This window comes from Salvelinus sp. IW2-2015, linkage group LG30, assembly GCF_002910315.2.
Source record: "Salvelinus sp. IW2-2015 linkage group LG30, ASM291031v2, whole genome shotgun sequence".
In the NCBI taxonomy this organism is placed as follows: domain Eukaryota; kingdom Metazoa; phylum Chordata; class Actinopteri; order Salmoniformes; family Salmonidae; genus Salvelinus; species Salvelinus sp. IW2-2015.
In genome coordinates this window covers 14,273,777-14,291,055 of record NC_036869.1, presented here as the reverse complement: position 1 = coordinate 14,291,055, position 17,279 = coordinate 14,273,777, and the positions used below count along the sequence as shown (strand labels likewise).

Below are 17,279 nucleotides of genomic sequence, written 5' to 3'. Positions count from 1 at the left end.
GAATACCCAGGAAGCTATCCTTAGGCATAAGTGTGGAGGGACCCAAACCTGCTGACAGGTTTTTCTGCAAACAGGATGCTGACACTTTTGTCTGTGCTGCTCAGAACCTGTCAAATGAGGTACTTGAGATGCTATACAATGAAGTGTCAAAAGTGTATAGGCGAGACTAAGGCACTATGGTTAGTCTGGCATCACATCCAACGGGTTTGGTTTGGTTGGACATATTTTGGTTGGTCTTGGATTTTTACTAATATCTAACAGGAAGACTGGACTCTTTCAGCCGACGGATTGTCACACTGCTTTCTGTTCTGGTGAATGTAAAGAGTGATGAGTCTCACTGCTCCAAGGTATTCCAAACAGAGTCTATCTTTATTCGATGCATAATGTCTTAAAAGAGCCATAGTTACAAAGATTCTGTTAAGTTCCAAGATGTACTACCCCAGCTGCAATGGGGTAGGACTCCTTGTCAAGTGCTCTCATATGAGTGTTCTGATGTAAGGGTGTTTGTCCGTGTTTATGGTGTGTCTTTCCTAAGGGCATAAAAATATGTTGTTACAAGATCAAATTTCTTCCACCCTTGATGGAAATTCAGCATTTCGCCTGGACAGTGCTCACTAATGAACCCTGTGAAAGTACTGCTAAAACTACATTTTCTTGATATATCCATTAATGTCAATATTTTTTACACAGATTTGTACAGGTTCTTTGGAGTTCTCAATATTCCCACGCTTTGTCTTAAATTGAAAATACCAGGAGCAACCCTGGGACATAAAATTGGGGCGGCAGGTAACCTAGTGGTTAGAGGGTTGGGCCATTAACAGAAAGGTTGCTGGGTCGAATCCCCGAGCTGACAAGGTCAACATCTGTTGTTCTGCCCCTGAACAACAGTTCCCCGGGAGGCTGTCATTGTAAATAAGAAATTGTTCTTAACTGACTTGCTTAGTTATATAAAGGTTACATTTAAAAATAAAAATAAATTCAGTTGGACATTTCAGAGTTAATTGTCAGTTTGAAACTTGTGTACTACCCAACCCTTTTCACACTACTAGCCAGCAGAGCTGCACCAAGCTGAATTGTGGGGTCACACATTCATTCACCATATGGTTGCTGGAACCATGCTACAAAGGACGGTGTGAAAGAAAATAAAGCCAATACAGTACCCCTTTTGGATTCACACAACAGTGGAGAACATTTTATTGGATCTCCCTAGATAGGCTACTCAGATACATCAATAATATTGTATCAGTAGAATATTATAGACAATTTTAATTTTAATCTGAGGATCTGATTTTAATCTGTGCAAATCAAATACAAAATAAGGATTTTGTTGGTGTTTTGGTAGGTTTATTTTGCTTAAAATCCTTGGAGGTTGTCATCTTGCAGAATTCCAATATCTTTGCTACCTCGGTTTCAAGCCTAGCCCATACTAGTCAATTTCAGATAATGAGTCTGCTCGGAAGAGGGAAGCGGTTCCAATTTCAAACAAAAACAAGTCTCTATATACAGAGGATTAGGACGGTTGGAATAACGGGATTTTTATAAAAACCTACGAAAATTACAATTGATAGGTGCAGCTTGTAACCACACTCTGCAAAGCACTAGACCGCGCAAAGTTACCAATTCGATTGCGTCCACTATCCAATTTTCTACGCGTGGTTGAATTTTGACGCGAAAACCTAAAGCAACCGAAAGTTGGAGCTGCTAACCTAACAAGTGCAATCCTCTAGGTTGCTATATTTCGTTGTACTTTCAACAGTAAACCGACGTTGTACATTTTTATATATATTTTTTAAAAATCTTATTCATCCACTGAGAAGCCATGCCGAGGTCGAATAGGCAAAAAGAATATAAGCCTGGGGATCTCGTGTTTGCGAAAATGAAGGGTTATCCACATTGGCCCGCGAGGGTAAGCAACTTCAGACTTTTCTTAACCAAACGCTAATAGTAGGCCTAGGTCTTTTTGTTTATATCCCACATGTATATAGGCCTATCTGCTAGATCAGTTCAATGAGGCCTACCCCTGGTCTTTGCAAAGTTTATTTACGTATGACTACGCGCTGTGAAATAGGCCAGTGACATGTTTTTTGTTGTTGTACATTTGGTGTTTCATTTTGGGATATCTAAATTGTAGTAGTAAACATACTTTTACATTGACCTAGCAAATGCCGTCCTGAATACTATTCATTTCGCAGAGATGCTGTTTAATTTATTCATTGATACGAGGCCTAGTATAGGCTGTCCGATAGATCCTGGCTTCAAGTAAACAAACATATAATATATTCAACTTGTGTAACAAATAGGCTGGAGTATATTTAATGTCAGTTACCCCTGGACTTCTAGGATATTAGGCTATTCCAAGTCCAACCAGTAGTATTTTACAATGTGATTGTGATACAAAGTTGCGACTAGGCGAGTAGCGAAATGGATACTTTGAAACATTGTAACGGAGTTTGCTAGTGTGGGAATTCCGAATGGATAATACACATTACCAAAAGTATGTGGACACCTGCCCGTCGAACATTGGTAAATCATGGGCATTAGTATGAAGTTGGTCCCGCCCTTTGTTGCTATAGCAGCCTACACTCTTCTGGGTAGGCTTTCCACTAGATGTTGGAACATTGCTGTGGGGACTTGCTTCCATTTAGCCACGAGCATTAGTGAGGTCGGGCACTGATGTTGGGTGATTAAGCCTGGCTCGCAGTCGGCGTTCAAATGAATCCCAAAGTTGTTTGATGGGGTTTAGGTCAGGGCTCTGCAAGCTAGTCAAGTTCTTACACACCGATCATTGACAAACTATTTCTGTATGGACCTCTATTTGTGCACAGGGGTATTGTCATGCTGAAACAGGAAAGGGTCTTCCCCAAACTGTTCTGTCCTTGAGCTGTTCTTGTCTATTAATGTTCTGTGTTGCAGCTAATGGGGATCCTAATAAAATACAGAATGCCAAACTGTTGCCACGAAGTTGGAAGCACAGAATCATCTAGAATGTCATTGTATGCTGTAGCATTAAGATTTCCCTTCACTCGAACTAAAGGGCCTAGCCGAATCATGAAAAACAGCCCCAGACCATTATTCCTCCTCTACCAAATTTTACAGTTGGTACTATGCATTGGGGAAGGTAGCTTTCTCCTGGCAACAGCCAAACCCAGATTTGTCTGTCGGACTGCCAGATGGTGAAGCGTGATTCATCACTCCAGAAAAAGTGTTTCCATTGCTCCAGAGTCCAATGGCGGTGAGCTTTACACCACTCCAGCAAACGCTCAGCATTGTGCATGTTGATCTTTGGCTTGTGTGCGTGCGGCTGCTCGGCCATGGAAACCCGTTTTCATGAAGCTCCCGACGAACAGTTCCTGTGCTGTTTGGAACTCTGTAGTGAGTGTTGCAACCGAGGACAGACGAGTTATATGTGCTACGCGCTTCTGCACTCGCCGGTCCCATTCTGTCAGCTTGTGTGGCCTACCACTTCGTGGCTGAGCCATTGTTGCACCTAGACTTTTCCACTAAACAAGAACACCACTTACAGTTGACAGGCAGCTCAAGCAGGGCAGGAATTTGACGAACTGACTTGTTGGAAAAGTGGCATCCTATGATGGTGCCATGTGGACTTACTGAAGAGCTCAGTGACTTTCAAATGTAAGCCCAATGTTTGTCTATGGAGATTGCATGACTGTGTAATCGATTTTATACACCTGTCAGCAACGGGTGTGGCTGAAATAGCTGAATAAACTAATTTGAAGTGGTGTCCACATACTTTTGTGTATATAGTGTATTTGGTGGCAGCGGCGGCATTTGATTGTCTGGCAGCAATGCATGAGCCTATTGTAATGGAAATGGTTTACGGGTGTTTTAGCTTAGACTCCATTGCAAATTAGGGGGAAGTAGGTCATGTATTTTCATTAATGAGAATTGCCATTTGTTTATTTAAAAAATATATATATCACACACACACACACACACAGTACCTCAAGTTTGGACACACCTACTCATTCAAGGGTTTCTCTTTATTTTTACTATTTTCTACATTGTAGAATAACACATGGAATCATGTAGTAACCAAAGTGTTAAACAAATCAAAATATATTTTAGATTCTTCAAAGTAGCCACTCGTTGCCTTGCTGACAGTTTTGCAGACTCTTGCACTGAGATGCATTGCGTTACACCGCTGCGCCACTGTACTTTTCACTCTATACATTTTCCCTAACACCCAAAATTACTCGTTACATTTTGAATGCTTAGCAGTACAGGAAAATGGTCCGATTCACACACTATCAAGAGAACATCCCTGGTCGTCCCTAATGCCTCTGATCTGGCGGACTCACTAAACACAAAATCTTAGTTTGTAAATTATATTGAAGTGTGTCCCTGGCTATCTGTGAAAATAAATAAAAATAAAAATAGTGCGCTCTGGTTTGCTTAATAGACATATTTGCCACTACATGTTTGACATAATGGCATCATCTCTTTTCCCCCTTAGATTTCAACAGGGCTATTGTATCATGTGCTCATCAGAAATGTATCTTGAGTGTGCCTGTGGATACATCACATATAAACAATTTTAATCCTTTGATGTTACATAGTTTTGAAAAGAAACAGATGCGTGAGCATAGAAATGTAATTAGAGATAAAAGTAGTACTAATTTAGGCCTACTTCTGAAATGTTAATTCTTAGAATTTGGAATTCTATTTCTGTGTGTCTGTGTGTTCAACTACACCAAAGAATGTGTCAAATGAGCCCTCAGAAAAGTATACACTCACTACACAGATAAGTGCTGGGTTATCAATACATTTGTGCGTGATCACATTCATAATACATTCACAGGACACAAAATAACAATTCTCTACTATTCCCTAAACTATGCCATACATATACACACAGGTCTATCTGTTTTGTTGTTCAGCTCAAATTGGGTGAAGGGGGTCGGTGAAGTGACTCATTGATTTGCCTCTGTGTTCAGTGTCCAATATTTGCCTTGGGGGGAGAGACACCATTTTGACAGAACTCTGAATGTCAGTCATTTACGCTATGTGTGTATTTGACTGAGAAAACGAAAGTGTGTGTGTGTCAGTCATTAAAGCACTTGAAACCTGGCCTCTCAAGTGAGTGTGTGAAGTACATTTTTAATTACCTAATTCTTAAAGCAGCTCTGGCCTTTTAGTTTACGCTGGCCTTTTTCTTTGTTTCAGTAGCCAAACAAAATATTTTATATGAACTTGTATTTTTTGCGGTAGCTCCTGAAATTCAAAAATCACCGTCTTTGCACTTTTTTGTTGCACTTTTTGCCCCAGGTTATTTAGTTTGAAGCACTCACTAACAATTACACTCATTGTTTGCTTCTTCCGCAGATTAACGAGTTACCCGAAGGAGTGGTCAAGTCCCCCTCCAACAAGTACCAAGTGTTCTTCTTTGGGACACATGAGACGTAAGTAAATCGTTTTTGATGCGATGAATCCTATCACATAGTCTTGCCTAATTCCAAATGAACCCCTAGCCCCTACCTTCTATACACTTGTCGCGATATGAGAGGCTTTAATAGGCTAGTCTGTATTTTCACCGTATTACTTATACCTATCGGAGAACAAGTTGGAGCTACCACCATATCGTTCCTTACACCTATCAAATTCTCTCCAGATCTCCATGAGTGCACTGGGTGGTTCATTTGGAATTACACATTAGTCGTTTACCTGGTAGTTCCATAGAACAGTATTTTGAAGCTCTGTAGGTGGTTGCATGCGTCAACCTTTGAACTTTATAACCTTTACCCTCTCAGGGCATTCCTGGGTCCCAAGGACCTGTTCCCTTATGAGGAGGGCAAGGAGAAGTTTGGCAAGCCCACCAAGAGGAAAGGCTTCAGCGAGGGTCTCTGGGAAATTGAGAACAACCCTACAGTGATACACGAACCCGCAGGCTATGAGGTGTGTGCTTAGAGACGGAAAGGGACGTGTCTGTTTGTGTGCCTGCTGACATGCTTGAGCCTTTGTTCCTGTGTGACACATGATGGTATATGATTTTAGCAGATATTAAGACGCACATCACCCAATGTTTTTCTTTGCTATTCTGGGAACACAAAAACCCTACTACTTCATCATCAATGACGAAAAGTACTCCCAAATACACATTTACCTATACTCAACCTCAGCAAATACAGGTGTGCATTGGGAGTAGTTCACCACGTTTCCCATCCTTAATTCTGTTCTTTCTCCCCCAGCCAGCAAAGAAGGAGACTCCAGCAGAAGGGGCGGTGGAAGCAGGAGGGGCACAAAAGGGGGATGCAGAAGGAAGCAGTGACGAGGACGAAGGGACCCTCGTCATCGATGAGAAGAATGACAAGGGAGTGGCCAAGAGGAAAGCTGGGGGTTCCAGCGAGGTAAGTGTCAAACATTCACATGTCTAACAAGTATAAACATACCCTATATCGCTACTGTATTTGTTTATATTTTGCCGATTTCAATTGATTGGGCATTCAAACGGCTGAGCATTTACTAAGAAGTCCATTGGCTATATAGCCACTATTGTAGGTAGTAATTTATGACAATGTTCCCTCTAAGCTGCGCAGCTCCTTCAGGTCTGCAGTGGAGAAGAAATGCCACCCTGCGCAGGGATGCTGATGCATGAAATTGAACTTTACTGACCTTTAGTTGCCCCGTTAGTTTACATTATCTTTCCTGAAACAGATCAAAGTTTCCTTCTACAGTAGTGTGGGAATTATGATCAAATGAACACATCAGTCTTTTTCAATGCATCAAACCTAACTTGGCAAGATTGTCAGTGATTTTGTCGTAGGCAGAGCGCATCAGAATAGCATTCTATTGCATTGGCCGGCACAAGCAGTTTCAAAATCAAATTGTATTTGTCACATGCGCCCAATACATCAGGTGTAGACCTTACCGTAAAATGCTTACTTACGAGTCCTTAACCAACAGTGCAGGTCAAGAAATAGAATAAAGAAAACATTTACCTTATAAGCTAAAGTAATTTAAAAAAGAAAAAGTAACACAATAAAATAACAATAATGAGGCTATATACATGGAGTACCGGTACTGAGTCAATGTGCAAGGGTACAGGTTAGTCGGTGTAATTTGTACATGTAAGTAGGGTTAAAGTGACTGCATAGATAATAAACAATGAGTAGCAGCAGTGTAAAAACAAAGGGGCAAGGGGTGTCAATGTAAACAGTCCAGGTGGCCATTTTGATTAATTGTTCAGCAGTCTTATGGTTTGGGGGTAGAAGCAGTTAAGTAGCCTTTCGGACCTAGACTTGGCGGTCCGGTACCACTTGCCGTGCGGTAGCGGAGAGAACAGTCTATGACTTGGGTGACTGGAGTCTTTGACAATTTTTTGGGCTTTCCTCTGACACTGCCTAGTATATAGGTCCAGGATGGCAGGAAGCTTGGCCCCAGTGATGTACAGAGGGCCGTACGCACTACCCTCTGTAGCGTCTTACGGTCAGATGCCTAGCAGTTGCCATACCAGGCAGTGATGCAACCGGTCAGCATGCTCTCGAAGGTGCAGCTGTAGACATTTTTGAGGATCTCTGGACCCATGACAAATCTTTTCAGTCTCCTGAAGGTGAAAGGGTGTTGTCGTGCCCTCTTCACGACTGTCTTGGTGTGTTTGGACCATAATAGTTTGTTGGTGATGTGGACGCCAAGGAACTTGAAACTCTTGACCCGCTCCACTACAGTCCTGTCGATGTGAATGGGGACGTGTTCGGCCCTCCTTTTCCTGTAGTCCACGATCAGCTCCTTTGTCTCTATTACGTTGAGGGAGAGGTTGTTGTCCTGGCACCACACTGCCGGTCTCTGACCTCCTCCTTATAGGCCGACTCATCGTTGTTGGTGATCGGGCAGGCCTACCACTGTTGTCGTCAGCAAACTTAATGATCGTGTTGGAGTCGTGCTTGGCCACGCAGTCGTAGGTGAATAGGGAGTACAGGACGGGACTAATCACGCACCCCCGATGGGCCCCCGTGTTGAGGATCAGCGTGGAGATGTGTTGTTGCATACCCTTACCATCTGGGGCCGGCCCGTCAGGAATCACCCGCTGTTGGAATAGAAGCGCTTTTGAGATCAAAGAGCAGAGCCGTGTGAAATGTTTCATATTCTTTGCTAGTTAGCGAGATATTAGGCAGGTTATAGCTAATACAAACGCTGTTCATTTATGAACCTTTATTTAACTAGGCAAGTCAGTTAGAACAAATTCTTATTTACTATGACGGCCAACCCCAGACGACGCTAGGCCAATTGTGCGCTGCCCTATGGTACTCCCAATCACAGCCGGATGTGATACAGCCTGGAATTGAACCAGGGACTGTAGTGACGCCTGTTGCACTGAGATGTAGTGCCTTAGACCGCTGTGATGCATTTCTTGCCATCTTTGAAAAGCACGTCAGGTTAATACCTTTGTTTTTATCTCAAAGGGGCAGTAGTGTATTTTGAGACGGGCTTGAATATACAAAGAAGACAACAGGCAGACATTATTTTTTACAATTCTCTGTAGGTACCAATAATGATACTTTTATTTTGTAAAGTAGTTTCTTCCTTCATTCATCACAATACAACACAATTTCCAGTCACATATTTGGCCCATGGTGTTCACTGTTTTTCTGTTTTCTGATAAGTGACTTGAGCTTTCAGACAAATAAAAAACCTAAGGTTAATGTTAAGCCCTGCATAATGTTTTTAAAAAGGCTCATGGAATACAGGCCTCAATCAATAGCTATTTTCATCTGAAAATGTTATGCAATGCATTTGATCCATTGTTTTTGTTGGTAGGCAACTGTGAATGTCCTAATGTGCTCCAAATAGCTTCAGTTGTCTACTTGGACATTTTCTAAAACTGTAACAAAGTGGGCACAGCCTCAGTGTTCACAGTAAAAGCGTGCTGTAAGTTGCACAGAGTGTTCAAGATTCCGCTCATAAGACCTGAAATTTGCTCAGTGCCCAGAAAATGTTTGGGAACATTGATGGCCGGTAATCGCAGAAGAACTGCCTCACAGGCAATGACGTTACCATTTTCTGCTTTAATCTGAATTACATGTTCCACAGGAATATTCTGCAGCACTACATATTCTGCTGTTCTATCCTAGAACGGCTTTGAACGTATCATTGGTTAAGCAATCACACACTACAGAGGATGTTTAAGGGAATCTATTTGTCATTTCATTCCTACCGTCACACTGTTGTAATAGTGTGATGTGTAACTTCAGACGCACTCTAGGCTGGTAAAGTAAAATTTCGTCCGAAAACGGAATTATTACCTTTTTCTTGCCAGTGATATACCAAAACCAAAGTGTGAAAATACTTTGCATTTAAAGGTTATACATGTAACATTTCCACCTGCAAATCATACATGTAACATTTCTACTTCAATCACATATCAGCTGTAATGAAGGAATGAAAATCCACTAGAGGAAAACGGGCCGATCCGGCCAGCTGTTATGTGTAGGTTACATCTCCCTGATTTATGATTAGTTTGTTTTGCAAGGTTGACATTAGCAAAACAGTTGCATTACGACACTTCTTCATTTACAAACAATCTGCTTTACATTTCCTTCAACATCCTTTGTTGTGTGCTTATTATTTTACCGTTGATATGTTCTAGGCTATTTTGAGACCTTCAGTAGAATCGGATACGGCTGGTATGTCTACCAATGAAGTTATTTTTGTGATAAATTACACTGGTCACTCAAAGCATGTATAAATGATTAGTAAATGGTTTATGGACCTAATATTAAACATCTTATAAATTATCTTATGGATCATTATTACTTTAAAAGTTGTTTATACATGTGTGAATAACTAGCGTGCAAACATTAACACGTGGGAGTAATGATGAATAAACTATTAACTAATCCCTTGTAAAATGTATTTCAAGGTGTTATAACAAAGTGCTACTGGCTATTCAATAGAAGAGTGGCAGGTGTGGTTCACTTTGCTTGTCATAATGAAACTGTCATTGCATGGCATTTTTAATGTAAATTTTTTGGGGGGTTTATTTAAAACAGTAAAAAAAAATGTGAACAAATAAGCAATCATGTACAGTGAGTGGCAAGACAAAGTATGTGAACCCTTTGGAATTACCTGGATTTCGGCATAAATTGGTCATAAAATTTGATCTGATCTTCATCGAAGTCACAACAATAGACAAACAGTGTGCTTAAACTAATAACACACAAATTATTGTATTTTTCTTGTCTACATTGAATACATCATTTAAACATACTTTTTTCAACCTACAAAATGAATGTGAACCCCTAGGCTAATGACTTCTCCAAAAGGTAATTGGAGTCAGCTAACCTGGAGTCCAATCAATGAGGTGAGATTGGAGATGTTGGTTAGAGCTGCCTTGCCATATAAAAAACACTCAACAAAAATGTGCTTTTGCTATTCACAAGAAGCATTGCCTGATGTGAACCATGCCTCGAACTAAAGAGATCTCGGAAGACCTAAGAATAGTTGACTTGCATAAAGCTGCAAAGGGTTACAAAAGTATATCTAAAAGCCTTGTTGTTCATCGGTCCACGGTAAGACAAATTGTCTATAAATGGAAAAAGTTCAGCACTGTTGCAACTCTACCTAGGAATGTCTGCCCTGCAAAGATTACTGCAAGAGCACAGCGCAGAATGCTGATTGAGGTTAAGAAGAATCCTAGAGTGTCAGCTAAAGACTTTCAGAAATCTCTGGAACATGCTAACATCTCTGTTGACGAGTCTACGATACTTAAAACACTGAACAAGAATGGTGTTCATGGGAGGACACCACGGAAGAAGCCACTTCTGTCCAAAAAAAACAGTGCTGCACGTCTGACGTTTGCAAAAGTGCACCTGGATGTTCCACAGTGCTACTGGCAAAATATTCTGTGGACAGATGAAACTACAGTTGAGTTGTTTGGAAGGAACATACAACACTGTGTGTGGAGAAAAAGGCACAGCACACCAACATCAAAACTTCCTCCCAACTGTAAAGTATGGTGGAGGGAGCATCATGATTTGGAGCTGCTTTGCTGCCTCAGGGCCTGGACAGCTTGCTATCATCGACGGGAAAATGAATTATCAATTTATCAAGACATTTTGCAGGAGAATGTAAGGCTATCTGTGCGCCAATTGAAGCTCAACAGAAGTTGGGTGATGCAACAGGACAACGACCCAAAACACAGAAGTAAATCAACAACAGATTTGAAGACATATCAATATATCAACTTGAAAACATATCAATGTTTGTGTGTTATTAGTTTAAGCAGACTGTTTGTCTATTGTTGTGACCTAGATGAAGATCCGATCAAATTTTATGACCATTTTATGCAGAAATCCAGATATTTCCAAAGGGTTCACATACTTTTTCTTGCCACTGTATCTTTGCCCACTTGGGGAAACATGTCACTTGAATAAGGGTGATGAGTCTTTCTCTCTCCCTGAAGAGCTCTCCTAAACGACCTAAGGACACAGAGGGCAAAGGTGACACGAAGGTGGATAGTAAGAAGTCTGACACTGAGCTGAAGCTTAATGACAAGGCAGGGCATAAGCCCACTGAGCTGTCTTCCGCGCCGGGTGAATCAAAGCCAGAGGGCCAGGCAAAACCACCGACCGAGGGCCAACTAACATCAGAGAAGGTGAGGGAAGCTGTCTTTTGGCTGTTGAGTTAGATATGAATCTACCTTTTTTCACTATGTTTTACATCAATCTCCTGTTCAGAGAAGATCTATTAATTTGGTCATACATCAGGGCCTGATCCAGGGTGAGTTTCCCAAAAGTCTTCTAGCTAATGTGGCCTGTTATTTCTGTTGACAATCTTCTGAGCTTGAACTAACGAAAGTGAACAAATGAAGCACTTTGCTGTTCTACGCGGAATGGTTCATCAACTGATACTGTATATACTACTGCACTGGCAACGAGGCTTTCGAGAAACTCACACCTAATTCACGTAACTTTGAATAGTTGGTGGTTGGTTCATATCCAACTTTATTTAAAAAAAAAAAAATATGAAATTACTGATGCAATGTAACATTTTCTCCATGCTTTCTTTTCAGCCTGTGATGGACAGTGCTTAACATCAAGCCTCCGAGGATGACCAAGAACCCTTGGTTCTTCTCTGTGGAATTTGGGGCGTCAACATACAGTAATTAGCTAATCTTTAAATGCTAGGTTTCTGCTGTTTAAGTAACTGGAAAGTGTTAAGACCTATATAGAATTTGTACTTGCTATATATCTATAGATATATATTGAAAGGCAAAAAACCTTACTTGCCAGTTGGGGATATTGTATATCCCAGGATTGAAATTGTCAAGTCAAACCAATAGTGATGAGAAATTCAAGGCTCAAGAGGAAATGTGTTTCGGATGTATAATTTCTATTTTTTTTGTCCAATTATGATGTCTGGCTGCTAATTGTCAAATGCATTACAGTTTAGAGAGTACACATACGCGGCGGTTTCTTTAACAAGAATCTGAACATAAGCAAATGAATACAAAAACAAAACAATTTTGGGGAAATCTAGTAAACATTACATTCATAATTCATTTCCATTTGACATAGAAATCCGGTTTTTGAATACGTTTTTAGTTTTGAGGGTTGTTGGTGTTAGAAGACTTGATAGCTTTTTGCTATGTCGTTGTGCTTTATAAAAATATGTGTTCTTGGCTTTAAGGTGTATACATAATAGTAATTGTACTTGCTTTTCTTTCCCTTTCCTCGGCCTGACTTTGAAACAGGCGATGTATTTTCTTACTCATGGTGTGTTGCACTTTTAAGATATTTAACTTTGCCTAGATCACTAGCAAGTTTTTCTAGCGACAACTATCGCTTTAATGCTATATAACATGTTGCATGTTACCTGTACATGGTAGGTGACCAAATAATGCGCCTTCAATGACACTTAGATCCCACCGAATTCCCTATTTTGATTGAATGTCACATCTATTTACATAAGCACAAATACAAGAAAACGAAAACCACTTTGCAAACCCCTGTCTTAACCATTTACACTCAGACCCGTATATGGGTTGAAAATGGCAGATTTGGGCACTGATGAGTCTAAATTGGAACATGGTGGCTCTACAGTAACATGCTATAAATGAGGTCAGAGTTCTGGCTCTGCGTGTCACAGCGCTGTATGGGTTTTGACTGAAAGCCGTTCTTGTCGTGTGCGGTGCTCAAGTTCAGAAGTTGCCCCCATCTCTCCCTTACTGGTTGTATCCAGAGTATTTTCAGATTTTGTTATCAACAAATGCGAAGAAAAGTACACTAAATGTAAAATGCACATAAAATCAACAGTGTAATGTTTGGATGTCAGGTGAACTGTTGTCCTCAACGTTGGTCTAAAAATTATTCCATAATCTCCAAACTGTTCCCTTTCAATTTCTACCATGCTTATGCATATGCATTTTCCTATTTCTTCTATCAGAAACATTACAATTTATCCCTGTCCATATAGGTCAATTCCCACGTGTAAATAGTTAAGGGAAATCTATATTTCAAAAACTACCCCAAAATGAAATGTGCGTTGTTAAAAGCAAGAAAAAAGTTCCTGAATGTTTCTGTGACAGTGTTGGTAGTAACCAGTGACGTGTTTGATGAAGCGCAATACTTTCAGGTCTGGAAGATGACTAGGAAGGGGACTATGTTCTATGGAAGGGGCATTCACTCCTACCCTGGAGGTCTGGAGTTCTGATGGTTTTCAGTTCTATTAATTGCACCTAATTAATTTCACCTACCTGATATCCCAGGTTAGACCGGATTAGAAAGGGAATGATGAAAAGTGGAAAAAAGCAGTGGAAGTGGCTTCAAGGTTCAGATTTTAATATGAGGGTTCTTGGAAAAAATATTTACATTTCTTGATAGAAACTGCACTGTTCATTGGTCCAGACATTTTACAATCTCATGTCATCCATCTCTTATGGTGCTTTAATAATGACAATGTCGTGAAACGGACATCAGCCTTGTGGCCAACAAGATGGTGTCCAGGTTATTTTGATATTGGGGCACCTGTGAAAACCGAACACTTCAACACTGTGCAGAATAGCGCTGTCTTTGGGTACATGATTGTCACAATTCTGATTTGAAGTTGCTCTGCTTTTTTCCTTATACTATTCACTGTGGGACATACTTAGAGTATGTGTAGCTTAATATTTTGGTGTGAGTGACTTGCCCTTCAAACCTTTTGAACTGAAACAGAGTGAGACTTGTCCTATGATTTTGGCTGCTAAACCAAATGTTTTGTTATTTTGTGTTGTCGTAAGAATATATAACCCTTGTGTTGATATTTGAAATGCAATATGTGATTTTTTTTTTTTCTTCGGGTCCTTCCCTTATGTATGTGGTCCTTCCCTTTATGTATGTTTTGTGATTTGTTGGGGGGCCCTGTGTCTTCAGTTTTTTTATGATTGGATGTTTTTTGGATATGTCATTAATTCGTTGTTGCAATTTTGTGGCCCTTGTTTGGTGAAATCCATATGCATTCAATCATCAGGTCTTTTTAGAATTCCATAAGTCATGAATTAACTAAACCACGACACACAGGGGCGCCTCAGGAACAGGCCTTAGAACTGCTCTAAGTCTGTACTGAATGTGGCCCAGACCTTTACACCAGGCTTCCCTTTCAACTGCTAGACCGTCACTCATTCATAGTCAACTTTGTATGCTGACTGACCTGCTCCATGATTCTGGACCTTTCATTATTGTTCCCTTTTACATTTCAACTTCCAAAACCTAATGCTGTCAAAAGGATTCTATTTTTGGGGGGTCATAGCCAGATCCTCACCACCTCTGCAATTCACAATGGACTTAAAATCCCCCAAAAATGTATGGGGAGTTAAATTCTAGTTACTTTCTTTGGATCTTTTTCATTGGTTGTCAATCCGCCACGCTTCTTGCTTAGTTCTACCATTGTAGCTAGCCGCCAGTTCCTTTTGGTTCAAACCAATAAACATGTTGATTACAAAATGAGTCCACCCGCCTGTCATGTTTAACTATCTATGTGCCTGTGATTATGTGGACTTATGTCAACCCCACCAGGAGTGCCTTTCCTTATAGAATGTGCACCTTCCCCTCTTATTGTTCCACCTGGACATCCCACAGCTGCCACCAAATGTAAGATGGGGGGGGTACGAGAAGACCTGGTTCTTTTACTGACGAGTCCACTATCCGACAGTGTCATTGTTGACTTATGGAAAATATGTTTGTAGATTCCTGTCAAAGCATTTTCTTATTTATCCTGGGAATGGGTAAATCATAAGTGATTTCAATGGGTTAATAAATTAACTCTTCAGTGTATTTATGACAGCCATTTTATTTCACAATGATGTATGGTTAACTGTTGTGTCCTGTTCTGGCCACAAGATGTTAGCCATAATACATTGTAATTCCTTCCTGATATGACCTTTGGATTGAGGCATGGAACTGTGTGTGTAATGTAATGATATATATATATTAGTTTTACAACCGGTGGTTGGATCTTCACAGAGATGTTGAGGCAGCTGAGGTCAATGAGACGGGAACGAGCTCTGAGGTAAAACAAGCTATAAACATGAAGATTCTTTAAATCATTGACCGTGGGCAGGTATTGTCCGAGGCCACTAAACTCCAAAAACCTTTTGACCTATTTGCTTGCAGCCAATCAGGGCAACCCCATCTGATGCAACTGAGCAAGGTGTTCACAGTCAACCTCTCGACCTGCGACGAAGACAATTTTAAAAGGCTCCATGTAGCAGAGAGAACTTTCCCAATCTTTCGTGGAAAGGTCGACTTAGCCCTGACACATTGTAAGTCGGAAGGGGTCACCGTAGACCTCTGGAACTTCAGCAACAGCAATCGGAGAGAACACAAAAAGTTGTCGGACTGCCACGCTGAGGAATACAAGTTGATTGCCACCCATCTGACAGGGGCTGTCATCATGCAAATGGTGGATTGCATTATGGAGTATGGAAATCCACGGTTTTGCGAGACAGTAATTCCAACATTTTCAGGACAATGAGGCTCAACAAGGACGTGCAAACTTCTCATGATATGGGCACAGAGTGCTGTGAACATGGCCAGCGTCAGCCTCTCGAGCATAGACTGCCTGGCCAGTAGTTCCAGACAACCCCCCCCCCCCCCCCCGTTCAAACAATGAAACGTTGACACATTCTATTGTTTTTAGACAAATAAAAACATATATGGGAACAAGGACTCTTAAAGTTGCAATATGTAACTTTTTGGGTGAACTGACCAAAGTAACATAGACATGTGTGTTATAGATCTGTCATTCGTGTTGAAAGCAACTCTAAAAAGCGGTATATGTTCTATGTGCTCTATTTCTATGCTTCCCATTCTTAATTTTCATTGTTGTTTCTTAAAGTAATCATCATTACTGTAGGACCAACACAGGTGAGCAGTGACCCATTTCAGCATTATTGGGATGACATTAGTTGTCTTTCATTACAGAATGTTCCCTATGACATTATGCTTTTTAGAGCCTACCTGCTCTATGCATGAAATAGTCCAAAGACCCACACTTATTTCATCTGAGATGACCTGATGGGGAGTAAGAAAATGAAAATGGTATGATAAAGATTTAAGAAGTGTAAATACATGTTAACATGGGCGTTAGAGTATTATTAGAGGCCTTATAATACTATAGAAAAAAATAATACATGTAGATGTCATTCTAAGGCCTGTGATCATCAATCCAACTTCAAAATAATGTTTTAACATTGAAAATGTAAGTGAATGCTTATAGTGGGTATGTTAGTAGGGGTATGCCTGCCATGTGTGTGTGTGATCCAAACCTTTTTGCGTACAGTTAAAGTGTTGGAATGACAGTCCAGGTTGGAGGTTGGAGTAGAGGCTACCCCCTGAATTCGCTACAAAATACAGTGCCTTCAAAAAGTATTCAGACCCCTTGACTTTTTCCACATTTTGTTAGGTTACAGCCTTATTCTAAAATGTATTAAATCGTTTTCCCCCCCATATCAATCTACACACAATACCCCATAATGAAAAAGCAAAACGTTTTTTATTTTTTTAAAGTTTTTTTAAATGTTTGCTAATTTATATACATAAAACGGAAATATCACATTTACATAAGTATTCAGACCCTTTACTCAGTACTTTGTTGAAGAACCTTTGGCAGCGTTTACAGCCTCGAGTCTTCGGTATGACTCTACAAGCTTGGCACACCTGTATTTGGGGAGTTTCTCCCATTCTTCTCTGCAGATCCTCTCAAACTCTGTCCGGTTGGATGGGGAGTGTTGCTGCACAGCTATTTTCAGGTCTCTCCAGAGATGTTCGATTGGGTTCAAGTCTGGG

General features: G+C 40.6%; 1 protein-coding gene across 1 annotated transcript; it reads left to right on the top strand.

Moving 5' to 3' along the window:
• The first annotated feature begins 1,419 nt into the window (after positions 1-1,419).
• Positions 1,420-12,656, top strand: LOC111954932 (hepatoma-derived growth factor). The gene is made up of 6 exons (XM_023974870.3): positions 1,420-1,906; positions 5,344-5,420; positions 5,769-5,913; positions 6,207-6,365; positions 11,417-11,608; positions 12,026-12,656. Exons 1-6 carry the CDS (start codon positions 1,820-1,822, stop codon positions 12,044-12,046), a joined length of 681 nt encoding a protein of 226 aa, XP_023830638.1. The 5' UTR covers positions 1,420-1,819; the 3' UTR covers positions 12,047-12,656.
• The last annotated feature ends 4,623 nt before the right edge of the window (positions 12,657-17,279 follow it).